Below are 27,216 nucleotides of genomic sequence, written 5' to 3'. Positions count from 1 at the left end.
TTAAGAGTGATAGACTCGTAATCTGGTGAACCGGGTTCGCGTCTCCGCTCCTCCACATGCAGCTGCTGGGTGACCTTGGGCTAGTCACACTTCTCTAAAGTCTGTCAGCCCCACTCACCTCACAGAGTGTTTGTTGTGGGGGAGGAAGGGAAGGGAGAATGTTAGCCGCTTTGAGACTCCTTCGGGTAGTGATAAAGCGGGATATCAAATCCAAACTCTTCTTCTTCTTCTGAACTAGAACACAGGCTGGGAATGAAATGCCCCAGTTTATTTCATGGCAGGGGAGATTACAGTGGTACCTTGGCTCGGGTTAAGTACCATACTTAATTCGTTCCGGAGGTCCGTTCTTAACCTGAAACTGTTCTTAACCTGAGGTACCACTTTAGCTAATGGGGCCTCCCGCTGCTGCGCTATTTCTGTTCTCATCCTGAAGCAAAGTTCTTAACCCGAGGTACTATTTCTGGGTTAGCGGAGTCTGTAACCTGAAGTGTCTGTAACCCGAAGTGTATGTAACCTGAAGCGTATGTAACCCGAGGTCCCACTGTATATCATTTCCTAGAGTATCTCATATTTGCCAGTGCCTCACATGTTAAATAAATAAACTCTCCTCAGAGAGAAACCCAAATGATCTTAAACAAAAGGTTATGTTAGAATGCATGAATAAACTTAGTTGAAATTGGTTGTCTGTTCAGAACTCAATTATTTAAATCATAGCAGTATGTGTACTTCGAAGGACCTACTATCTTACATTAATGGTACCCATAAAAAAGAGGGGAAGAAAGAGAGAGAGAGAGAGAGAGAGAGAGAGAGAGAGAGAGAGAGAAAGAAAGAAAGAAGGAAGGAAGGAAGGAAGGAAGGAAGGAAGGAAGGAAGGAAGGAAGGAGAGATGACCCCACTGACCCCAGCTTCAGAGTTCAGCTACCCACCAGGAGGCCAAACCTTCTCTCTCTCTCTCTCTCTCTCTCTCTCTGCCCCAGAGGAGATGCCACCTCGTTAGACAGAGCCGCTAATCATCTGGCGTCCAGGGCGATTATCTGGGATGGGTCACATGATTCCAATCCCAGCTGACCCCCTCCGCACCCCCCACCCCTGCTGCTCCGTGGACCGGCTTGGCCAATCTGACTCAATCAGATATTCCGACTCTGACAAACTAGAGACCTCAGCAAAGCCCCAGAGCAACCCTGGCCACGCAGACGGCGGCAGCAGCAGCCGTAGCCGCAGGAGCCCTGGTTTCCTCACCCAGACCTTCTGCTGCTCTCTAGCCCACTAGCCTAGTCCCCTCCCAGAAGGCCCAGATGTCCTGAGGACACCCCCCTGCCTGCCCTCCCTCCCCCTCCAGAATTACTCTCCCCTCCTGGCCGCCAGCCCCACTGTTTCATTTCACTGGAATTAAGGCTTTCTCCGGCACTCTCTCTTGAATCCCAGTTGCTCCCTCTTTCCAGAGAAGCTCTCGGGGGTCTTCCTGGCTTCCCCTGCTGCGAATTGCCTGGCCTCCCGAGGACCCCTGAACCCCACTCCCAATGAGCTCTGGGCTGGCGGCCCCATCCCTCCCACCCACCCCAGAGGAACCCCCTCCTCCGGCCCGAGGCACCCGCCTCCCGCGCCCCTTCCTCCGCAGCCTCCGGACGCTCTTCGAGATCCTGGATGACCAGCGGAGCGGGACCGTCCACGTCTCGGAAATCGAGAGCCGCTGGGGCCGCGGGGGCTGCGGGGTGAGCCCCCCGGGGGACAGCGAGAGGTGCCCGCTCCCTGGTGGTGTGCTCCAGGCCTTGCAGCAAGTGGCGGAGCCTTGCGGAGGGTATTTGAGTTTCCCCCGCCTGGTGGCCGGGCTGAGAATTGCCCTCCTCCGGGCCGAAGAAGAAGAGGAGAAGGAGGTCGAGAAAGCTGGAGAGTCGGGCGCTGGAGTCGGCGGGCAGGCCGGCGATGGGCAGAACTCAACTTCGCAGTCGATGAAGAACTTGAGTCGGATACGTAAGTGGGAGAGGAGGAGGTTTGGGGTCAGGGGTGCTGCTGTGGGGCTGGAGCACAAAACCAGGATTCCTGAATAGTGGGAACTGGGGTGCTTTTACAGTGGTACCTCGGGTTACAGACGTTTCAGGTTACAGATGCTTCAGGTGACAGACTCCGCTAACCCAGAAATAGTACCTCGGGTTAAGAACTTTGCTTCAGGATGAGAACAGAAATTGGCGGCATGGCAGCAGCAGGAAGGCCCATTAGCTAAAGTGGTGCTTCAGTTTAAGAACGGTTTCAGGATAAGAACAGACCTCCAGAACGAATTAAGTACTTAACCCAAGGTACCACTGTAGTACCTCGGGTTAAGAACTTTGCTTCAGGATGAGAACAGAAATCGCGCGGCAGCAGTGGAAGGCCCCATTAGCTAAAGTGGGTACCTCAGGTTAAGAACAGTTTCAGGTTAAGAACGGACCTCCAGAACGAATTAAGTTCTTAATCTGAGGTACCAATGTATTCTTGGGAAAGAGATTGTGGCAGGAGATAGAAACCTCAGGACAGGAGTAGTAAGTCAACATGGTGCCCGTCAGATGTTTTGGACTACAACTCCCATCAGTCCCAGGGAGCACGACCAATGGGAGAGGATGATGGGAGTTGTAGTCCACAACATCTGGCGAACGTCACATTGTCTACCACTGCCTTAGGACTCCTGGGTCCTCTGGGAATGCGTGTGCCAATAGCTTTGAGGAGGTGATGAAGGGGAACCAGGCCTTCTGATGTCTCACTGGGGCTCAGTTTAATGAATTGATTACCAGGGGGCAATTAATTAAATTGGACTTGGACTTGCTAGCCTGCACCTTTCTGCTATGCTGCTTCTGTTCTTGGGGGCGTGTCCTGCAGAATTGGGGAAGAACCTGCCCATGTGAAGACCACCTGGTGGAAACCCTTACACATATGGTTCTTAATTGTAAACTATATGCCCATCTCCATCAGCAATTTCTAGATCAACTCTGCATCCCCAAATGGAAACCAGAGTTGGAGGTCATACATTTTCTATTACTGGGGAATGATCAGGAGCTCACCAAGTTAGTGGCTAAATACCTCTAGTTGGTTTTTTGTCTTCGAAATACACTGCAGACGTCTGATCTCCCCAGAGACCCAGAGATGTGACGATAGACTGCTCTGCCTCCTTTCTTTCAGCAAATGTTTTGTGCCACTGGGGAAGTGGTAATTCTGCATTGATTTGTTTTGGATGTTTGTATGTGATGCCAATAAAAGGTCTGATGATGATGAGAATTGGGGAAGGGCAGAGCACATGGTTTTGCAGGTTTAACCCCCGCCTCTCCAGGTAAGGTTGCTGGGGAAAGTTCCCCAAATGCTGCTGGCATTTGTTCTGCATGGAGAGTGTGCACAGCGATGAGCTCAGTGGTCTGACTATGCCCCTTTAATCAAAGTGGGATGTCCTCATCTGGCTGTTGTAGAAGAGAATTGAGTTCCATTGGGCCCCTTCCAAGTTCCTGGGTCTACAGGGCTTAAGCGACAAGCTGGAAAGCTGGTTACTGGGACAGGACAGGATGGGAGGGAGGTCAGGCAATGAGGAAAGTTGATAAGGGAATCCAGAGTTTGATCCAGAGGTCTGTTCACATTACTCCCTTAGAGCACAGTGAAGTTGCTGTAGGGTTGTTTTTGGAGTGCATTTCACAGCTCTTCTCGGCTGCTCACATCGGCATAATGTATTTTCCTTGTGCAGACGTGGTCCCATCTTGGGCTAGGGATGAATTAGGACTGCAGTCAACACAGGACACATTTTAGATAATGTCCTGTGTTGGGGGATTGAAAGCCCAGCATTGGAAACGCAGCGAGTACGCAGTGAACAGGAGTGTGAACACAGGTTTTGTAACACACACACACAAACACACACACACACACACACACACACACACACCAGCAAGGCAGGAGACCTTCCCTCTTTGTTGAGTTTGTTTTCACGTTGCCAGCTGACCAGATCAGCTTAATGTACAGAAGTCAAGAGGCAATGCTTTTCAATGGCCATACTGCTTTCTAATGTTTCCCTAAGGAGTATTTGTGTTAGCCTTTTGCAGCAAAAACAACAAAGAGCCTTGCGTTTGCCCTTTTAAATGCTAACAATTTATTGCGGCATGAGTTTCTGCGGACTACGGTCCACTTCCTCAGACGTATGGGAGTGTCCATTAAATAGCACAGGAGCTTTAAAAGCCCTAGCTAGTGTGACTCGGGTTGAGAGAGACAGAGCAGTGCGGTGGTTAGCACAATGAAATCTCATGACACTCCCTGTGCGCCGCTGGACAAGTCTCTACCTCCCCGCCTGATCTACCTCGCAGGGTTGTTGTAAGGATAAGAGTGGGAGAAGAATTATGTGTACTGCCATGAGATTATTGGAAGAAAGTATTTTGTTTCCCACACATTCTGATCAGTTGCGTTGGGAGTGGGGGGATCCAAGTTAGAGGGCACTTTCTCCTCTGCTCCTGTACTTGTTGTTGTTGTTGTTGTTGTTGTTGTTGTTGTTGTTCTTCTTCTTCTTCTTCTTCTTCTTCTTCTTCTTCTTCTTCTTCTTCTTCTTTTTCCTCTTCCTCTTCCTCTTCCTCTTCTTCTGCCAGTGTGGTGTAATGGTTAAGAGCAGTGGACTCGTAATCTGGTGAACCGGGTTCGCTTCCCCGCTCCTCCACATGCAGCTGCTGGGTGACCTTGGGCTAGTCACACTTCTCTGAAGTCTCTCAGCCCCACTCACCTCACAGAGTGTTTGTTGTGGGGGAGGAAGGGACAGGAGAATGTTAGCCGCTTTGAGACTCCTTAGGGTAGTGATAAAGTGGGATATCAAATCCAAACTCTTCTTCTTCTTCTTCTCTTCTATACGTGCCTTTCACCCTAAGGTCCCAAGGCAGCGTACAGCATCAAAACACAATATTAAAAACAATTTAAAACAACTCACTACCATAAAAAGACCTGCAGGGCATAGGGCGATATCCAAATTTAATTAATTAATAAGAGGGGTCCAAAAAAAACCCCACCAAACACTCCATACACCTCAGGTGTCAAAAGCCAAGGGAAAAGAAGTGTCTTTATTTTACTTATTTGAGGCACACGAGAGTCAGAAAGGAGCAAATAGTATGGCTCTCTTGAGCCGGTACCATTTTGGACCGTGTGGGTGGCTGGGGACATTGTCCTCTTCAAATGCCCCAAAGCTCTCCCCCATAGAGAAAGCAAGCATGAGAACCCTGGCCCAAAACTATTCACCTTGACCTGTCGTTAGCTTTTTTTTTTTACAAGCGTAAAGTGTTTGTTGTGAAGTCCAGGTAGCAAGCTAACCTCCTCCCACCTATCACCACATAAGAGGCAAGTTCTGCCTCTCAATTTGGGGGTGCGGACCCTGCAGTCCTCTGGCCCTTGCCACACTACATCGCCCATCAACCCTAGCCGTGATGGTTAGGGGGTGATGAAGAGCCGTCGTTCGGCAACATCTGGGTCCCCCCCAGATTCACTCTAGACTTGCAACGCTTCTTTTTAGGAGCAGGCCCAGCTATCTCATCTTTGCTTGCGTGGCACGCTGCTTTGGACAGTGGTCAGCTGGGCGGATTTGATTTCTAGAGGGGTGCTGGGTATACTGCAGGTTGTGGAGATTTGGGGCAGCTGCTGTTTTTACGGCATGGCAACAGAAGGTTGTGTTTGTGTGGGTCTTTGGAGCGTTGTGATCAGGAGGGAAAGAGAAATACAGTGGTACTTCAGGTTACAGTCGCTTCAGGTTACAGACGCTTCAGGTTACAGACTCCGCTAACCCAGAAATAGTACCTTGGGTTAAGAACTTTGCTTCAGGATGAGAACAGAAATCATTTACTGGGCATTGTGGGGAGTGATATAAATAGAAAGGAATGTAAGCTCTTTTTATATGCAATAACAGCAGCAAGAATATTACTGGCCCCAAAATGGAAGCAAGAAGAATTACCGACGATTGAAGAATGGAGGATGAAGTTGATGGACTATGCAGAACTAGATAAACTAACAGAAAGGATTAGAAACCGGCGGGACCAGAAATTCACGGAAGACTGGAGTAAATTTACGGACGATTTGAAAAGTATTTGTGAAGATCAGACGACGTTTGTAGGTTTGCAAGAGGTTTTGTGAGGAGTATTATTGGAAGTATTGCAAAAATGGAGAAGGATGATTTGTTAAGAGATGTAAAGGCAATATAAAGTTAAGAAATGCATAAGAGGTGGTTAAAACGGTGGATCATCAGAGGTGCTGATGGAAGTCTAAAAAGATTGTATAAGTGATAAGTTTTGTGGTACATTTTATAATTTATATGTTAAAATCTATAATAATTATTTTTTTAAAAAAGAGAGAGAACAGAAATCGTGCAGCGGCAGCGGAAGGCCCCATTAGCTAAAGTGGTGCTTCAGGTTAAGAACAGTTTCAGGTTAGGAACAGACCTCCGGAACGAATTAAGTTCTTAACCCGAGGTACCACTGTAAACACAACAAGGGAGAGGGGGAAGGTGGGTGTGTGGGCTATTCCTCCTCTGCAAACACGCTCTTTCTCTCCCTTCTGCCTCTGCGCCCCTGGCAAGCCTGCGGCAACTCAGCCGCAGCACCATACGGCCAGGGGTTTAGCACTCCTGATCCTGTCTCCCCAGCCATAGAGACGACCAATCCTCTTAGCCGGCTGCTCTCATCCACCCCCTCCCACCCCCAGCTCCCCAGTAAGGCGCTTTTGTTAATGGGCCACGCACTGGAGAGCCCAAGAGGCTGGAGTTGAGGAGTGGGAGTGGGATTAGACTGCATAAATAACCTGCCTGCCCACCCCCACATTTCTCCTCCGGCCTGCCCCTTCCCAGCAACATGTGCAGCTGTCCGTCATCCTTCAGTTTCTCTGTTAGGCATGCCAGGATTTCAAACAGATAGGCTTGAAACCTGGCAGAGCTGCTGCCAGTCCGTGTGGGAAATACTGAGTTAGATGGACCAGTGGTCTGACTCCGCGTCAGGTGTTCTTGCTGGCCTCTGTCTGTCTCGAGAGACAGCGGAGGAGTGCGCATTTGGGCAGGGGCATTCCCTCAGCTGGTGTGTTTCTGTCTCGCCTGCGGCTCTCTTTGCAAAGAGCAGTGACCACATTATCACATGAGCACTGTTCCGCAGCATGTGATATTTTCATTTACATACATTCATTTGAAATAAGATGGGTTTATGAAGCAATTCTATATCCTCCCACCACGCTGACGAAGAATTCTATGAAACAGTAGTCTATACAGTGGTACCTCGGGGTACGTACGCTTCAGGTTACATATGCTTCAGGTTACAGACTTCACTAACCCAGAAACAGTGCTTCAGGTTAAGAACTTTGCTTCAGGATGAGAACAGAAATCGTGCTCTGGCGGCGCAGCAGCAGCAGGAGGCCCCATTAGCTAAAGTGGTGCTTCAGGTTAAGAACAGTTTCAGGTTAAGAACAGACCTCTGGAACAAATTAAGTACTTAACCCGAGGTACCACTGTATCCAGAATCACTGTTCAGTGTTGGACATAATATTTGCTGAATATGCAAAGCTTCACAGCTTGTCTGTCATCGTACAAAGTCTGGTAGCTTGCTTCATTTAAAGATTTTCAGAGACTTTGAGACTAAAGGTTTCATTTTGGACTTGTTATGGTTTGAAGGAATTCTGTAAAATATTGTTTATTGCATATGTACATGGTCACCGTGTTGCCTAGACATTGCTGACGTTCTCTTTGCAAAGCAAGCTGGGTGTATTTGGGTCGATTTGCCTGTGGTTCGTTCTCTCCCTGCACTCACGGCCCCAGAGTTGTGGTCAGGGCCGGATTGAGGTTTGATGAGGCCCTAAGCTACTGAAGGTATTGGGGCCCCTTATATGTCCAGCTGTCCTTTGTCAACAACAAATTGCCACTGTTTTTTGAGTTGAATATATGCTATATGGACCTAGCAGGCATCTAAAGCCATTTGCCCATGTTGCCATGCAACCAGTCCATGCAGAATGTCGGCACCCTATATATGGAAATGAGCAAACCAGTGATATTATAGGGACCAGGATAGCAAGCAAGGCCCATGATTTACATCATAGAAGCCTACACAACACAAAACACTGTAGTTGTATGTAGGTTTTCTTTTATGTGCTTTTTATCTTATATTTTGGAAATGTACATCCAGAATTTTTTTCCTTTAATTTTTTTTGGGGCCCCCAAGAGAGCGGGGCCCTAAGCTATAGCTTATTTAGCTTATACAGTGGTGCCTCGCAAGACGAAATTAATTCGTTCCGCGCGTTTTTTCGTCTTGCGATTTTTTTCGTCTTGCGAAGCACGGTTTCGGAAAAGTTTTGGGAAAGCTTCAAAAATCACCAAAGTCTTCAAAAACCTCAAAAAAGGCTACCACACCGCGTGCTAAGAGTTGCTCCTCGAAGTCAAGTCGCAACTGTATTAACGGTGTTAAGAAAAAGGAAACAAACTTGCAAGACGTTTCCATCTTGCGAAGCGAGCCCATAGGGAAATTCGTCTTGCGAAGCAGCTCAAAAAACCCTTTCGTCTTGCAAGTTTTCCGTCTTGCGAGGCATTCGTCTTGTGAGGTACCACTGTACATCAATCTGGCATTGGTTGTGGTCCCTCACTTCTCACACGTCTGAAACCCTCCCCACCTCCTCCCTCCACGGCAGTGAACTTTTCTCTCCTGTGTCTGCTGGATTCTGACAACACATTCATCAGGGTGGATTTGATTTAAATCACTAGACAGAAAGACTTGATTTAAATATTTTCTTTTTTCTTTTTTACAGAAAGACTCATTCTCGCTGGTCTAATCTTAATATTTACAACCAGATGAATGTTTCATTTTTGGTAGTTCAGTGTAGTTTCTACAGTTCTATCAAAAATTACCGATTTGGTTATACTATTGGAAATGCACAGACAGATAATTGTGAAATTATTGCAAGGTTTAATAAGTTAACTGTTTCTATTTGGGCAACTTTTCTGCTTTACTTTACTGGAAGGAGAAAAACAATCATTTCCTTAATAACAATTTAAACAATTTATTTAACTAAAACAATAACATTATAGCATATGTATCCATGTTTGTTAACTGATGAGGTTAAACAATTTTTTTTTAAAAAAACAACAGCTTAGACTGAGTTTTAGTACATATGAAAAACAAATCCTTATTTCCTGATGAATAGCCTTTGGACTGTAATGTAACTAAATAGAAAACTATCTTTAGAAAGTTTTTTTCTCCAAAACTTTTTTATTTTAAAAATCCAATTTAAATTTAAAATATCCAATTTTTAAAAATCAGATTTTTTTTTTAAAAAACCCATTGATTTTTATCCACCCTGACGTTCATCCCTCCATACTAAGTACGTGAAGAAGAGCCCTGCTGGATCCAGCGAAAGATCCACCTTGTCAAAGGGCAAAGGACTGTAACCATGAAATTAGTGGGGGGTTTCTTGCAGAGGGCAGGAAAGGTTCCCTGAGAGGCGTCATCAGACCCCTGGGTTGGGGATGAGCCCCCTCTTTGTGAAAGTGAGCAGGTGAAGCTCTGGATTAGGAGAAGCACCATCTGGTCCTTTTCTGTAGGGGATTGGGGCAACCTTCTGGGGTTCACCTGCCAACGGTGGGTGGGGCCAGAGGGGAAAGTGGGTGGAGCAATGGATGCGATTTTTACCTTTGTACAGCAGGCTAGTTTCTGCGCACAGACATCTCCGTTCTCTATCCAAATGAACAAGACGCATTGACAGAGTTCAAGGACACATTCCAGCCATGCAAAAAACACTGAAGAAGGGTGGGAGAGCAAGGCTGGTCAAGGGGTGTGGCCTGGGAAGAGGGTGTGTGACTTGGGAAGAGTCCCAAGGTCACCTTGGTGAGGCCTAGAAGGATGCATTTGGCCCCCAATCATGCACGGCATGGTTGTCACTTTCAAAAGAGGGCAGGAGTGCACATGTGCCTTTAAGATTCCTACAGAAGTTCAAGTTGCCCACTCTAAATACAGCTGTTGGAATGAGAATTAGTTTATGAAATGAATGTTCTGGGCTAGGCATAGCAAACTCCGGCCCTCCAGATGTTTTGGAACAACAATTCCCATCATCCTTAGCTAAAAGGACCAGTGGTCAGGGATGATGGGAATTGTAGTCTCAAAACATCTGGAGGGCCGGAGTTTGCCTGAGACTACAATTCCCATCATCCCTGACCACTGGTCCTGTTAGCTAAGGATGATGGGAATTGTAGTTCCAAAACACTTGGAGGGTTTGCCTATGCCTGTTCTGGGCCGTTGTACAAGTTAGCAAACGATAGAGCCGGGCCGGCACACAGACACACAGTTGTTGTTTTTCTGCATTAAAGGGCAACTCACTTTTGCTTTGGCAAACATCAGTTTATCTTGGCATGACTTTGGAGGGGGGGGCGGGGAGGGCAGGCTTTCTTGCACTAACTTGATCCTGGCAGGAGATTCCCAAATGCATGCCAGGTTGAATGAAATCAGAGCGGGGAAGAAGAAAAGGCAATGGGGGTCTTCAGATCCAAGTCTGTGGGGAGTGGGAAGTTAGCACCGGGATAAGTAACAGGATTCTATAGGTTGGGAACGAAAGGCTCCTGGACCCATTGCCGATTGACAGTTGATATCCCAGCTGCTGTCCGCAGCAGCGTAGGGGAGAGTTTGGCAGCTCTCAGTGACTGGCACTGGGCCACGGGCATCCCTCCATCTGCTGAGTTGGCCGGGAACTGCCTTATTGTCTGGGAGGCAGCCACTCAATCTGTAGCAGACGACTGGCACCATACATCCCGTGGACTGTGGTTCTTGTGCATCAGCTGAGCTCTGAGCTGAGCTTTGCCCGGTCAGCTTCTCTTCTCTTCCCTTTCTTCCTTCTTTGCTATGGGGACTATGGGGTTGTGGCGCTCATCTCGCTTTCAGGCCGAGGGAGCCGGTGTTTGTCCACAGACAGCTTTCCGGGTCATGCAGCCAGCATGACTAAACTGTTTCTGGTGCAACAGGACACCGTGATGAAAGCCAGAGCACACAGAAATGCCATTTACCTTCCCGCCGCAGCGATACCTATTTATCTACTTGCGCTGGTGTGCTTTCGAACTCCTAGGTTGGCAGGAGCTGGGACAGAGCAACGGGAGCTCACCCCGTCGTGGGGATTCGAACTGCCGATCTTCTGATCAGCAAGCCCAAGGGGCTCGGAGGTTTAGCGCCACATGCATCCCATTTCATGTTTTTTCCCCTGTGAGAAAAGGGTGTAGGACTTAGGTGGGCCACTGCCCTGATGCAGTTCATCTTACCTTCTTACAGTGAAGCAATTTATGAATTGTTTTGTTAAATAAATGCTCAGTAGGCAGGTTATCTGGGTCGCGACCATTTAAAAAGGGGGGAGAGGTCCCTATTTGCCTTCTGATGTGGTTCACTCCGCTTCTGAAATGGACTTCTCTCTCTTTGACACATCCCAGTTGCTTTAATTAGAGCCACTAATTACAGGGGCTCATTGATTAACTGAGCCCAGGCTGGCGGAGGTCCAGAGGGATTGATTGCCCCGGCTGACTTTCCAGGGACAGAATTAATGAGGAACAAAGCGCTCGCCGAAAGAAAAAGCAAAAAGCAAATGTAGGACCCAAGGGGCCTCTCCCCTGCTTTCTGCCTGTGTCCCTGTATCCTGTCCTCCAGCTCTTGCGGTTCCTGCTGCTCCGAGGGTAACCTGGTGCAAAGCAGGCCTGGCTTCTTCCATCGATGTGTCAGAGGAAAGTTGTGGCAGGAACATGTTGTCGTGCCGGGGTGGAAAAGGCAGCCATTAGGGACACAGGAAGCTGTCTTCTAACTGAGTCAGACCATTGGTCCATGGAACTCAGTATTGTCAACACTTGAATGACACCAGCTCTACAGGGTACCAGGCAGAGGGCATTCCTAAACAACCTCGGCCCAGTATACCTGAAGGAGCATCTCCACCCCCATCATTCTGCCCGGACACTGAGGTCCAGTTCTGAGGGCCTTCTGGCAGTTCCCTCCCTGCGAGAAGCAAAGTTACAGGGAACCAGGCAGAGGGCCTTCTCGGTAGTGGCACCCGCCCTGTGGAACGCCCTCCCATCAGATGTCAAGGAAATAAGCAACTATCCTACTTTTAAAAGACATCTGAAGGCAGCCCTGTTTAGGGAAGTTTTTAATGTTTAATGATGTATTGTGTTTTTAATATTTGATAGGGAGCTGCCCAGAGTGGCTGGGGAAACCCAGCCAGATGGGTGGGCTATAAATAATAAATTGTCATTCTTATTATTCCAAGCTCTACACCTGAAGATGCTGGGAACTGAACCTGGGACCTTCTGCATGCAAGGCAGAAGCTTTGCCTTGGAGCTATGGCCTTTGAATGTTCTGTAGTGTGCAGAACATGGTAGAAGTGTGTGAAATTATGCGTGGTAGAGAAGAGAGCATTCTTGCCTTCTCCCATAATACTAGACCTCCCTCAGGGTTACCCAATGGAATCAAATGGTGGGATGTTCAGGATGAGCAGAAGAACTACTTCACATAGTGCAGAGTTAAGCTATGGAACTCACTTTGCTGGCTTTAAAAGGGACTTACACAAATTCATGTAGAGGAAAAGGCTCTTGCTCCATGCCCTGCTTGTGAACTGACCAGAAGCTTGGTCACTGTGACAAGCGGGATGAATTCTGGACTTGACAGACCATTGGCCTTGGAGGAATAGGGAAAGCCATGGCTTCCTCCCCCCGCCCCAAGAATCCTGGGAGCTGTAGTTTGTTCAGGGTGCTGAGAGTTCTTAGGAGACCTCTCTTCTCTTCACTAAAATCCTGAGAGTGGTTCAAAGGTCAATACCCCTTTCCTGTTAATTCCTCTGTAAGGGGAAGGAGGGTCTCCTAGCAACTCTCAGCACCTTTAACAAAACACAATTCCCAGGATTCTTGTGAGGGGGGGGGGTCTTTAAAGTGGCATGTTGCAACATGAGTCTGCCAATCGAATCCAACCCCGAAACTGTAGCTGTCTGGGAGTGCCCTGAATTGCTGGGTTGTATTCACCATGGCACCTGCAGGTTGTTCCATCAGCCCATCCTGTGGTCTAAACCACTGAACCTCTTGGGCTCGCTGATCAGAAGGTCGGTAGTTCGAATCCCCATGACGGGGTGAGCTCCTGTTGCTCTGTCCCAGCTCCCTCACAGGGGTCACCCAGATGTTGGGGGGGAGCCTGCAAGCGGTACCTGAGTGCAGCAGTGATCTCCCCACCTATGATTGCTCAGTGACTGGTATTCAAAGGTACACCATTTCTGGAAGTGGTGGGGGAACATAGCCGTCAAGGCTAGCAGCCCCTAAAAACCTCAGCCACTATGACTTTGCCTAATCTTCTTTCAAAGCTATCCAAATTGTTGGCCATCACTTCCTCCTGTGGCAGTGAGTTCCATAGCTGAACGATGCTCTCCGTCGCTTCCTTTTGTCTGCCCTGAACCTTCCAACATTCAGTTTCATTGGATGTTCACGAGTTTTCGTGTCGAGAGTGAAGGGCGGGGGGAGGAACTGTCAGTGCTGCAATTCCCAGAATTCCCTGGGAGGAGGGACTGATTGTTAAAGCACTCTGGGAACTGTAGTTCTGGGAGAGGAACAGCGAGGTCTCCTAACAACTGACAGCACCCTTAATGAACTACAGCTCCCAGAGTTGTTTGTGGGAAGCCATGGTGGTTTAAGCTCAGGACCGCCTCTCCTGGTATATGTCCTTACGGTCTTCAAATAAAAACATCTGAGAGATCCCGGGCCACAGGGAGGTTAGGCTGGCCTCAACTAGAGCCACGGCTTTTTCGGCTGTGGCTCCGATCTGGTGGAATGCTCCGTCACAAGAGACCAGGGCCCTGTGGGACTTGACATCTTTCCGCAGGGCCTGCAAGACAGAGCTGTTCCACCAGGCCTTTGGCCAAGGCACAGTCTGACCCCCTCTCTCCTTCTGTAATCCTCACAGAAATCTAGCCCAATGGTTGCCATTAATTTGATTCTGAATTTATTTTAGAATGAATTGATTTCAGAATGTATTTCAATTAATTGATTGTGATTTTATGTAAACTGTGTTACTTTTACTGTTTTTAGCCGCTCTGAGCCCAGCTTCGGCTGGGGAGGGCGGGATATAAATAAAATATTATTATTATTATTATTATTATTATTGTTGTTGTTGTTGTTGTTGTTGTTGTTGTTGTTGTTATTATTAATGTATGGTGTGACTGTCGCCAATATGGGTTGCTATTCCTACGAGGATTATATTGTGGCACGAAAACCCTGCATGAGGGAGCAGTATGAGGTCCACTGCAAACGGCAGGATGCTCAAAAGTTTATCAGATCAAACGACAACAAATCAACCTGTAAGTTCCTTCCCCAACCCCTTCTTTTGAAAATATGTTTATGGCATAATGAATCTCTTTCTCCAGGAGAATCCGATGGGAAAGGAGTCACGCGGTCGCGTAGCATCAACAGTTCCCTCTGTCAAGCTGGGAGGCGCCGGAGTATCCGACTTCCGAAGGAACCGCGGAGGCACACCATTTCCAATGCCTTGGAATATGATATGGTGAGGAAGCCCTTCCAGACAACCTGGTCACTGAGCCTCCTTTTTGCTCTGTTTGCGGGGAGTTAATACGACATCAGAACAAGTGTTAAGCCACACGTTTCAAGTGCATCTTCCCATCCCTCTCTTTATTGGGAAAAGTCCGGCCTTGGGACATTCCAATCCACTATTAGTTGTGCAACTTAAATGTGATTTAAAAAACCCAGCCAATGGTCTGCAAACATCCTAAACGTCATTTTTAGTCAGGCATTCCACACGCCACACCTTTGTGTGGAAATGGAAAACAATGTCTTTTTCCCTCTTCTTTTTTTCCCCAGCGACAGGAGGATTATTCAAGCCTCAAGAAATACAAATCAGCATCATTAATTAATTTAAAAAAACCTGCCTCCGGGCTGCAATTGTCCTTTGAGGTCGCTCGGTCCAAGGGTGTGTTTACATCGCAAACCTCTTCCATGTGGTCCTGACTTGCATGACCTCAAAAATTGTAGTTCTGCTGGGCAGCCAGATAGGGGTGAAGAACTCCGAGCACAATTCAAAGTGTTGGTGCTGACCTTTAAAGCCGTAAACGGCCTCGGTCCAGTATATCTGAAGGAGTGTCTCCACCCCCATCGTTCTGCCCGGACACTGAGGTCCAACGCGTAGGGCCTTCTGGCGGTTCCCTCCCTGCGAGAAGCCAAGTTACAGGGAACCAGGCAGAGGGCCTTCTTGGTAGTGGCACCCGCCCTGTGGAATGCCCTCCCACCAGATGTCAAAGAGAAAAATAACTACCAAACTTTTAGAAGACATCTAAAGGCAGCCCTGTTTAGGGAAGCTTTTAATGTTTAATAGGTTATTGTATTTTAGTGTTTTGTTGGAAGCCACCCAGAGTGGTTGGGGAAATCCAGCCAGATGGGCGGGGTATAAATAAATTATTATTATTATTATTATTATTATTACTACTACTACTACTACTACTACTACTACTACTACTACTATTGCCTGCATTCTCTGCAGGAGATCATGAGGATGAAACCGAGCTGAGAGTTAAGGGCATGAGAAGAGCAGGGGTGACTTAATCAATACAATACAAATGTCATTGTACGGTCTCAGACCCGACGAAAGCAAATTGAAATCGCAAAATCCTACAATTTTTGCCATGCACCGAATTAAAACCCATGGTATTCTATGAACTAAGGACAGGAACCAACTAACTAAAAACTCTTAAGGAGTCTTTGCCGCAGGAAAGAGAAATCCAGCAACGGTTTCTGCAATTTGTTTTGTGTCAACAAAGTAATTGTGTCAACCCCAAAAGTAGGCCAAATCCCCCCCTGCCAGCCATTTTGTCCCTATTCAAAATTGCTTTTCTCTCAACCCACCCCTTCCATTGCCACTCCCCTCACCCCACGGAGGTCCAGGTTCATGCTGAAAGGAGACAAGACGGACAAGGCCAGATTGGAAAGGAGTGCAGTTCATATTTGATTTAAAGTGTGTGTTTGTTTGTATTAATGCGCATATTGTCTAGCTTCCACACAGCTTGTGTTGTTAGTTGTTTCCAGGGTGCTGGTTGGACCTGAAAGGTATGATTACCGAAAGTTGCTTCCGGATGACCTGTTTAAAAAGCGTTCAGTCTGATGTATTTGCCTCCCTGCCTGATCAGCTCTGTCTGCCTTCTGTGGGGAAGGGCTGCCCTCCCTCCGTAATGAGCTTTGAAAAGCGCCGTCTGCAGCTGCCTGCTACATATTTCAACGCATGGCTCTGAAGCGGCTTCCAGGCATCCAGTTTTTATCAAGCATTTGTCCTGATTTGCTCGCACAGAGTTTGCAGGGAGGACAGACGACATCGGCTGTTTACGGAGTGTTTGTGGTAGTTCGTTTGTGGGCAGGTTAGACCACGTTGCCTCAAGCGTTACCCCTCGCTTTCCAGTTTGCATTAATAATAATAATAAAAAATTATTTATACCCCGCCCTTCCCGGTTCAAAAACCAGGCTCAGGGCGGCTAACAATAAAATTAAAACACTTTAAAACACTTAATTATAAAAGCAGCATAAAATACAGTATAAAAACATGAATAACAATAAAAATAAAAAATCAATTAGATAATCCCCAGGGCTAGCTGGCTAAATTGATCCTACTTGGGCCAGCGAGGAGGCCAGGGGAGAATTAGCTGTGGGGTCTCAGAGCGGGTGGTGTTCATAAAAGGGGAGGGGGAGGGAAGGGAAATAAAAGATCAGGCTGAATTCAAATTAAAGGCCAGGTGAATAGCTCTGCCTTACAGGCCCGACGGGAGGAGGCTAAATCCTGAAGAGCCCTGGTCTCATGGGACAGAGCATTCCACCAGGTCGGAGCCATCACTGAGAAGGCCCTGACCCTGGTGGAGGATAGTCTGACTTCCTTAGGGCCCGGGACCTCTAAAGTATGGTTATTCATGGACCTTAAGGTCCTCTGTGGGGCAGACCAGGAGAGGCAGTCCCATAGATACGAGAGGCCTTATTACTTCCCTTATTGCGAAAAGTCTAATTTTGGGGTTGGGTTGGGGGAAGTGGGCTTGTTGCTGTAGTTGAGAGTCCTGGACTAGATGGCCCTCGGGGTCCCTTCTAACTCTACAATTCTGTGATACTGTTATCCCGCAAACGGATTTTCTGGCCTGTGATTGAAACCCATCTTCGGAAATCGCTATATAGCCTTGGAAGCACCCAAAATTAAAAAGTCAGTCTAAGACACCTTCAGCCAGGGCCAGCTGGCACCCCAAAAAGTTGAGGATCTAGTTTTGAACGAGGCCTTTTCTCCATGTTGCAATCGTAAATTGGCAGAGCAGTGTGTTCTGCTCACCTCTCTTTGCACCCCAAGCGAATTCAGCCAGCTGGAAAGGCAGGGATTATGGCCACCATTGTCCAGGGCAACTGAGGCTTTAAAGCATATCCCACGATGCACTGGGGGAAAGTGCTGATTTCAGCCAAATGGGATGGGGGGGGGTAGATTCCGGACACTGTTGCTTTGCCCCCAGGGCAGAGGAGGGGTCTGAGGGGAAGAGGGGAAAGCAGAGGAGAAGGCCGAGGCGAGAGACGGCGAGAGGTTAGCAGCGGAGGAGAGCAGGCAGCGCAAATCCATTTGAAGAAAATAAGGCGAATGTGGAAGACCGGGCAGGCAGCAGAAAAGGGCGAGGAAGGGTGGAAACACTAGGAAGGAAGGAAGGAAGGAAGGAAGGAAGGAAGGAAGGAAGGAAGGAAGGAAGGAAGGAAGGGTGTGAATGAGTGAATGAGGAGAAGGTTGATGGAGGGGTGTGTGAGACAGAAGAGAGCATCTGAAAGGGGCGAGAGCTGAGGGATGGGAGAGGGAAGCCGCTGTGGAGGAAGGTCGTGACAGGATTTTGGAAAGAGGGTGTGACAGGGGAGCATAGCTGTCAACTTTCAGATTTGAAAACAAGGGATCAGCAGCCTCGAAAATAAGGGATCAGCAGCATAGCTGTCAACTTTCGGATTTGAAAATAAGGGATCAGCAGCCTCACCCATCCCGGGGACAGTCTACGGGATATCTAACAATCCGGGATAGCTGCGGGAAGCGGCGCTGGAATAAGGGAATTTCCTGCAAAAAAGGGGAAGGTTGACAGCTATGCAGGGGAGCAAAAGGTGCCTTAGAGGAAAGAGGACCGGCTGAAAGGAGAGTCCAATGTTTGAGGAGGAATGAGGAAAGGCTCAGAGAAACATTCCTGAAGGAATTGGGGAGGCCCTGGTGTGCTGTTTTAGTATTTGGCTGCCGGCGGCGGAGCTCTCCGTGACGACACTGGCCTGGAAGCAGGTGGGACGTGACTTGTGGGGAGAGAAGAAGGGGCCACCCAGGAAAGCACCCGTCGTCAGAGCGTGACTTTCCTCCTCCTCAAGCAGGGGCGCCGCTGTGAGGGGACCTCGCTGCCCCGCTGGGATGCCAGGGTGGCCCCCTTCCCTCCTGCTCTGGGCGTTGCTGCCTCCCGGCCCCCACTGCGCCATGATGGCGGTCCAGAGAGGCTACACCATCCTCATCGTCCCGTTGGGCACAGCCCTCAGCAGCCTGGAGGCCCTGCGCTTCTTCTTCTGGGTGAGTCTCTCTGCGGCTCAGGTAGCTGGGACCATGACGACACACACAAATATCCACACCCCTTTGTTCTGGCCTCCCTTAGACCTTACCTCCTCCCCAGACATCCAGTGTTTTGAAGTTCTAAAAAAGAATTTGTAGAACCTTAGAAATGAGGAAATGCCTTGTTCCTCATCCCTCGAGAGAGCCTGGAAGGTGTTCTGTGGGTAGCAGGGTCTTCTCCACAGTGGCACCTTGCCTTTGGGATTCCTCCCACTAGAAACTCCATCGAATTGCATCTCGGGTTATTCTCCTGTTCATTATTTTAGTATTGCATTGACGTGCAGTTTTGCAGCCAGTTTCGTCGAAGGGGCTGCTCCACCCTGTATTCTTGTCGCAAACCGATGTTTCGATAGGGTGTGCTGTTTTCATTGCGGTTTGGAGGTTTGGGGCGTTTCCTCTCATAGAATCATAGAGTTGGAAGGAGCCCTGAGGATCATCTAGTCCAACCCCCTGCAATGCAGGAATACGCAGCTGTCCCTTACGGGGATCCAACCTGCAACCCTGGCGTTATCGGCGCCACGCTCTAACCAACTGAGCTGTCTCACTTTCTGAGCTGCATCGAGAACTGGTTTTGAAGTGTGGTTTCACGTTACATAGAATGTTTATGTCAAAATGCCACTTCTGCATATCAAAGTGATTGAGTTTATGGGGTAAGGTAGCAATTGGCAATGGGCTCCTGCCCTCCTGCTGCTGCTTTGGCAGGTGCCCTTTCCAGGGAGCTCAGAGGGGGTCGCTTTGCCCCTTCCCGCCTCCTCTGCCACCTTGCATCATCTGAGGCCCTTCTTCATGTTCCTCCTCCAGGTGAGGTCCAGAGGGTGGCAACACAAGAACGGGGCCTTTTCTGTGGTGGCTCCTCGTTTGTGGAACGCTCCCCTCAGGGAGATTCATCTGCCTCCTTCATTATAAATATTTTTAAGTGCCCTGCAAAAACGTTCCTGTTCAATCAGGTCTGATTAGCATTTTATAGCCTTTTAAGTGTGTTTGTGGGAGTGCAGGGTTATTGATTTGTTAACTATTTATTTGTGCTTTTATCTTGTGGACCACCCTGAGATCTTTTGATGAAGGGCGATATATAAATCTAATAAATGATGATGATGATAATCTTTGGTGCCTGGGAGTGAACTTGAGGCCTTCTGCGTCCAAAGCATGGGTTCTATACTCTTTGAGCTACGGCTCTTCGCTACTTTGTGCGGAAATGTTGACATCCTTCTTTGAAAGGTGGCTTCTCCCTTAGACGGAGGTCTCCTGAGCATTGCAAAGTCGTTCTGTGCTGCTGAATCAAATAAACCCACCCACCCCGCAAATCACAAGCTGGAATCTTGACTTTGCCCCCTGTCTTACAGCTGAAGCGAATGCAAGAGCTGGAACGGGAACGGGACGCCTTGCTGCAAGGGCTGGAGATGGTTGAGCGGGTGCGCGACTGGTTTCAGCGCCACCTCCTGGAGGCCCAGAGGCGTCAGAAGCACATGGGAACGGAGGCAGTAAGTACCAGGCAGGACCCGAGGGAGAGCAGGTACCACCCTTAGGTGGTATCTAAAGGTGCTAAGGGTGGTCTGGCTATTTTGGCACCTGGGGCAGAAAATCCCACAAACGCATCTCGCTTCCCAGGGCAGTAAAGCTGCAATAAAAATAGAATAGCTAACAATTGGCAGCCCTTTCACGAGACCCAAAATCAGGTGTCTGAGGCATCTGCCTCACTCTGCTCAAGGTAAGGGCCGGCCTTGTGTGATGATGGAGTATTTGTGGCATGGCATTCAGTAGGCTGAGATACACATGAGGTTCTGTGGATTTTACATGTCCCCTTTTCAAAGCATGGATGTTTAATTTGACAATTGTCACACATTTAGGGAGCTCCCCAGCTTGGAATAAAAGGGAGCAGGGAATAGGAGACTAATAAGATCCAAAGGTCACTTTCAGTGTGAAATCTTTGAACTGGTTCACACAACACACTGAGCCAAGTCTTGGCTTGGCAAGACACTCGCTGACGCTGCCACACTAAGCCAAGCCAAGGTGGTTATTTCAGTTAAAGGTAAAGGGACCCCTGACCATTAGGTCCAGTCGTGGCCAACTCTGGGGTTGCGGCGCTCATCTCGTTTTACTGGCCGAGGGAGCCGGGGTACAGCTTCCGGGTCATGTGGCCAGCATGACAAAGCCGCTTCTGGCAAACCAGAGCAGCGCACGGAAACACTGTTTACCTTCCTGCTGGAGCGGTACCTATTTATCTACTTGCACTTTGAGGTGCTTTCGAGCTGCTAGGTTGGCAGGAGCAGGGACCGAGCAACGGGAGCTCACCCCGTCACGTGATTCGAACCACCAACCTTCTGATCGGTAAGCCCTAGACTCTGTGGTTTAACCCACAGTGCCACCTGCGTCCACATACACATTTTCACACATGGGCTAAAAGGTCGTATATTAATTGCAAACATCCTCATACTTTTTTTCTATTTACCTTTTTTTGAAAAACAACAACTCTTTGAATTGCAATGTTCAGGTTACAATTTCCATACTGAGTTTTGTTTTGCTTTCCCCTGCTCACTGTTGTTCTTGCACAACCGCAGAGCTATTTCCCAGACCCTTACTCCAACCAGAGCTGCTTGCTGCTGGCCAAGATCCAGGAAGTGAACCTGTGCTTGAAAAACCTGCTGGCCTCTCCTGGAAAGGTCAGTGGGGACAGAGGGGGAGGGGAGGGCCTGGGGTTGGGGCAGTTCTGTCCTGGGGGGATATTGAAGAAGCGACTGCCTTGGGAGGGAGGATCATTCACGTTTCTAGCACAAGGGGCTGGAAGGCGAAACAGACAGATCTCACCTGTCAGGTGCAAGTTCACCTGAAGAAGCTCTACAGAAGTGAGCAGGAACTGGCTGAATACAGGTCCTTCTCATTTCCATGGGCTTTGCATTCGGCAGCTTCCCAGAAGGCTGTATCCAAATGTTAAGCACTGGGAGGAGGGGTTGCCTCCCTTGGTCAGCAAAATGTGAGCTGAAATAGAAAAATAAGGATGTGGGAAAGGTTGTTTTCTGCTGCTCCAGAGAAGCGGACACGGAGCAATGGATCCAAACTACAAGAAAGAAGATTCCACCTAAACATTAGGAAGAACTTCCTGACAGTAAGAGCTGTTTGACAGTGGAATTTGCTGCCAAGGAGTGTGGTGGAGTCTCCTTCTTTGGAGGTCTTTAAGCAGAGGCTTGACAACCATATGTCAGGAGTGCTCTGATGGTGTTTCCTGCTTGGCAGGGGGTTGGACTCGATGGCCCTTGTGGTCTATTCCAACTCTATGATTCTATGGTCCATGTTGGAATAAGACTGGTTTGGATGGATGGCACATCTGGAGACACCTTTGACTCCTTTTTTACCTTGCTTGGTCAGGGCACATGCCTCTGAACACATCTGCACTGTGTCTGCCTGTGATCAGAGAACAAGCACCCTATTATTATTATTATTATTATTATTATTACTATTTATCATTTATACCCCGCCCATCTGACTGGGTGGCTCCCAGCAGAATATTAAAAACACAAGAAAACATCAAACATTAAAAACTTCCCTAAACAGGGCTGCCTTCAAATGTCCTCTAAAAGTCAGGTTGCTGTTTAATAATAATAATAATAATAATAATAATAATAAATTTTATTTATATCCCGCCCTCCCCAGCCGAAGCCGGGCTCAGGGCGGCTAACAATAATCAAATAATCAGACAGTCAAATAATCATACATTCTAAAAAGTATGTAACTGGGTATAAATAAATTATTATTATTATTATTATTATTATTATTATTATTATTATTATTAAGAGGCCCCTTTGCAACACAGGAGTGCTGGATAAAAAAAAATGGGTAGTATGTTGTGTAAGGAAGTTGCGCTCAGATAGTTATGCGGGTTTCCCCACTTCTCTAGCCTGAAGTCCCACCTCCTGGTTTTGGGGGCCCCCTTTATCCACCGGGAAAGAAGGAGTTTCAGCAGCAAGCTGTCACAGTCCTCAAGGAACAGAACCACCTGCTGATCAAGGTAAGGGGAAAATCCACAGGCTGGTCCATTTAAACAAAAAACCAAGATGCACAAAGACAGAGTGGTGGAACTGAGTGGGACGACACCCACAGGGGGTCGAATGGTCAAGAAGGCAGTTTCTGCACATGTTGTAGAGGGAAGTGAGGGGTAGATGGGGCTCATCAACTTGGGAAGGGAGCCTGTCTAGGAGAAGGAAAACTCTGGTCTTAAACCTCCTCTGCCTTACAGGTATACACATTTGTGAGAAAGGCTTCGGGAGTAAACTCCAAGGAACAATCTGTGCCCACTACTTGGGACCAGAAAGGGCTAAGGACAGGCATAGGCAAACTCAGCCCTCCAGATGTTTTGGGACTACAACTCCCATCATCCCTGGTCCTGTTAGCTAGGGGTGATGGGAGTTGTAGTCCCAAACCATCTGGAGGGCCGAGTTTGCCTATGCCTGGCTAAACAAATCCGGAGTGGAATCCCTAAGGCAGTTAGATGGTGCCTTGGACGCCTCCTTCTGGCAACTCCTGCAGCCCAGCTGGTGCCAAATGTATCGCTCTGCTTTCCTTTGGACCACATCAGCGAGGCCGAGAGGGGGTCTTGTCATCTGGGCAGCCCAGGACCTCCATGCACATGGCCCAGGCTTGCACCCTGGAGAGGTCACTTTGGTGCTGCTACTGCAGCCGTTTGACTTCACCCCCAGAGGCACACTCCATTGTCTCTCGAGACAGGCGGATGCCTACAAGTTAAGCAATCGTGAAAGCCAGTGGCTGCCTCAGGATTCGCCCTTTGAGGAGGGAGACCAAGGCAACCTCCTGAGACACAGATTTTGGACACATTAAAAGATGTGCACCTTGACCCCCCCAGAACTGATTCCCTGTATTCCCCTCTCATTCTTGAAGTCCGGTGCAACAACATGGCGGTTCTGTTCTTGATAACGCTGCTTGTCTGCCTAACAAACGGTCTTGGTGTTTCGATTTCTGGGAATGAAGTTGAGAGATGACCTAATCTGGGGAGAAAACAGCAAAGACCTGATGAAGAGAGCACAGCAGAGGTTATATTTTCTGAGAATCCTCCAGAAAAACAATCTCTCAAAGGACCTGTTGATGGCATTTTACCATTGTACTGTGGAGAGTGTATTAACTTATGGTCTCTTTGTGTGGTTTGGGAGCTGCATGGTCAGGGAAAAAACAATGCTGTCCAGGGTTGTAAAGACTGCGGAGAGAATAATTGGGTGCACTCTTCCCACCTTAGATCAAATCTATGCTGCCAGGTGCCACAAGAAAGCGGCAGAGATAGCGCAGGATAGTGCGCACCCCGGAAATGATCTCTTTCAGCTTCTGCCTTCTGGAAGAAGGTACAGGGTTATTAAGACTAGGACTAGCCGCCTGAGAAACAGTTTCTACCCAAATGCAATTCTGGTTTTAAACGCAGCATAAGGAGTCTCTATAGGAGTATATTAGTATATTGTACAGTGGTACCTCGGGTTAAAGACGCTTCAGGTTACATATGCTTCAGGTTACAGACTCCGCTAACCCAGAAATAGTACCTTGGGTTAAGAACTTTGCTTCGGGATGAGAACAGAAATCGTGCTCCGGCGGCAGTGGGAGGCCCCATTAGCTAAAGTAGTGCTTCAGGTTAAGAACTGTTTCAGGTTAAGAACGGACCTCTGGAACGAATTAAGTACTTAACCCGAGGTACCACTGTATTTTAAAATGGGGTTTCAGAGTTTTTAGGGGTTTTTGAATGTCTTATGTAGATTTTTCAGTTTCATTGTTCTGTATGGGACAATGACAATAAAGATATTGTATCATACACAGGAAGTGTCTGAGAAGAGCGACCGCATTGCCCAGCTGGAACAAGAGAAAGCAGCTCTTTGCAAGCAGCTGAAAGAGACCCGCGGCTACAGACTACCCAGCCACAAGGAGTCCACCTTTATCTGACAGCCAAGGCCACACTCTGTCGACGGTCGGCGGCACGGCGATGTCCCTTTGTCCCCTCTGTGCCCGTGACATCACTTCCTTTGACTGGCCATCTTTCAGACAGAGCTTTCTTGTGAAGGGGGCGTTGCAAACGTTTTCTCCTTTATGCCATTTCAGCCTCCTCCTGCAAGAGGCGCTAGAGGAATGCTAGACTTCTAGTCATCCAGCCCAATCCTGAGGGGCCCGCAGCTCAGTCACAGAGCATCTGCTTGGCATACAGAAGGTCACAGGTTCAATCCCCGGTGTCGCCAAGTAGGGCTGTGAATGTCGCCCCCTCCCCACCTGTCTGAAACCCTGGAGAGCCACTAGCAGGCAGTGTAGGCCAGTACTGAGTTAGATGGACCAATTGTCTGACTCTGCATATGTCAACCTGTTCAGTGGAGAGCTAGCGGATATAGGATGGTAGCCGTAATATGTGCATATCCCCTCGGTTTGCATCATTTGCTTGGGAGATATTTCGAGACAGAGGATTGCTGTTACTATGAAAAGCTGGAAACAAAGGGCTATTGACGTTCATGGAAAGGAGGAGGTGGGAAGGCAATTGGCCTGTCGGAGGGAAGGAGCCATAGATGTGGAACATTGAGGGCGAGACTGGAAAGAACGTTTCCTGGCCCAGGGCTGCCATTCAGATGTTGGCAGGGTCAGGCATTGGGCAGGACCCCCCTCCCGGGTGCCAGAAGGCCCCTTGACTTGCTACACTGAGGAGGTGGACTAGGTGAGGGAGGCCACTCACCTACCCCCACCCATGGAGGGTGGGAGCCAGTGTGGTGTAGTGGTTAAGAGCGGTAGTCTCGTAATCTGGTGAACGGGGTTCGCTTCCCCGCTCCTCCACATGCAGCTGCTGGGTGACCTTGGGCCAGTCACACTTCTCTGAAGTCTCTCAGCCTCAGTCACCTCACAGAGTGTTTGTTGAGGGGGAGGAAGGGAAAGGAGAATGTTAGCCACTTTGAGACTCTTTTGGGTAGTGATAAAGCGGGATAGCAACTCCAAACCTTCTTCTTCTTGCTCAAAGGCCCCCCACAGCCTAGAACCAACCCAGCCCCGGTTTCTTCTCCATCAGCACAACTCAAGACGTTTCGCTCCAGCTTGAAGCCTAGAACCTCCTTTTCTTAGCATGAGTTTAGGACTTTGTGTTAAGACGCAACGTTTCGCACTCAGCAGTGATGCAGAAAACATGGCTGGGCTCGGGTCTGGTTCCAAGACGCTTTTTTCTGTCTGAGGTGAAGGACAAGATGGCGCCTCCCCTATTCTGTGTTGGCTACACTGGCAGCTGAATCTTCTTTCAGCGCTGGTGACCAGAGAGGACACTCTGTTGCACCTGAAGGCGGCAGGCTAGAATCGGGAGGCACAGAGCAGACCCTATCCTCTTTGTGCCCCCTCAGCAACTGCCTCCTTCTATCTGAGGTAAGGCTAGCTCTGCCCGGGAAACCCTGCTCACCAAAATGAATGAGACGCCCCTTTCCTTTGGGGCACTTTTGCTATGTGCCATATCCTAGAGCTGCTGAACATTGTCCCTCTTATGTTCCCACCCAAATCTTCCTTCACAAAACGGGACCATAACACTCTTCTTGGCTGCCAAATTACATAGACCTTGCCTTTTGATAACTGTGTACCTTGGTTCTCAAACTTAATCTGTTCCGGAAGTCCATTCCAAAACCAAAGCGTTCCAAAACCAAGGCGTGCTTTCCCATAGAAAGTAATGCAAAACGAATTAATCTGTTCCAGACTTTTAAAAACAACCCCTAAAACAGCAACTTAACATGAATTTTACTATCTAACGAGACCATTGATCCATAAAATGAAAGCAATAAACAATGCACTGCAGTGACACAATCAGTAGCTGCACTGAGTTCCACACAGTCACAAAAACAAAACAAAAAGGGCCACAAAAACAGAACGCAAAATAAATAGCAAAAGCAGACAGACCTCAGCACTCAAAATGGAAGTGTGGCACTCAAAACGGAAGCGTAACACTCAAAATGGAGCACATTTGGCTTCCAAAAAATGTTTGCAAACTGAAATACTTACTTCTGGGTTTGCAGTGTTTGGGTTCCAAGTTGTTTGAGTACCAAGGTGTTTGAGAACCATGGTACCACTGTATAGCACTCTTAGTCTGGTTATATTTCCCTTCTTCAGTGAGGTGGGCCATTGCTATTGTGGAGAGAACCGAAACGAAAAGGTCATCTGTGGCCGCTTCGGGTGCTCTTTCCGTGGTCCAAAGATTAAGCCAACGCACCAACATCATTATTCCTCCTCCTCTAATTCAACACTATTCTATTAACTCTTCCCGTTACGTTTTTGAAGAAGTCGTTTTCTTATTAAGCTTATTTTCTGATGGCCTTTGTTGACGGGACATCCATAGCCATGAAGCCGGGGGGGGGGGGGGGACAGAGTGACACACAGCCTTTACTTCTGGTTCCTGTTTCAAAGACGGAAAAGCGGAAGGGCATAGCAAAGCCATGGCATCCTAATGCCTCCCATTAAAAAGATGTTAGGCTAGCAGGTAGTAGGAGCAGCTAGGGCATGGGAGCTCAGTTGACAGAGCAACTGCTTTGCATGCAGAAGGTCACCAGTTCAATCCCTGGCATCTCTAGGTATGGCTGGGAATGTTCCAGGAACCTTGGAGACCTGCTGCCAATCAGTGTAGACAGTA

At 48.3% G+C, this 27,216-nt stretch overlaps 1 protein-coding gene across 2 annotated transcripts; it reads left to right on the top strand.

Annotated features, from left to right (window-relative positions):
* Window positions 1-832: 832 nt before the first annotated feature.
* SAPCD1 (suppressor APC domain containing 1) lies at window positions 833-26,123 on the top strand. 2 transcript variants are annotated; one of them, XM_028719840.2, is made up of 6 exons: window positions 838-1,971; window positions 14,371-14,507; window positions 19,937-20,074; window positions 21,152-21,253; window positions 22,486-22,596; window positions 24,402-26,123. In XM_028719840.2, exons 1-6 carry the CDS (start codon window positions 1,521-1,523, stop codon window positions 24,522-24,524), a joined length of 1,062 nt encoding a protein of 353 aa, XP_028575673.1. In that variant the 5' UTR covers window positions 838-1,520; the 3' UTR covers window positions 24,525-26,123. The 2 variants fall into 2 exon arrangements, with proteins under 2 accessions (XP_028575674.1, XP_028575673.1); XM_028719841.2 differs by lacking the exon at window positions 22,486-22,596 and having other exon boundaries at window positions 833-1,971.
* The last annotated feature ends 1,093 nt before the right edge of the window (window positions 26,124-27,216 follow it).

This window comes from Podarcis muralis, chromosome 2 (assembly GCF_964188315.1).
Source record: "Podarcis muralis chromosome 2, rPodMur119.hap1.1, whole genome shotgun sequence".
Classification (NCBI taxonomy): domain Eukaryota; kingdom Metazoa; phylum Chordata; class Lepidosauria; order Squamata; family Lacertidae; genus Podarcis; species Podarcis muralis.
Note: the sequence above shows the minus strand (reverse complement) of the source record. Positions and strands in the feature narration are given on the sequence as shown.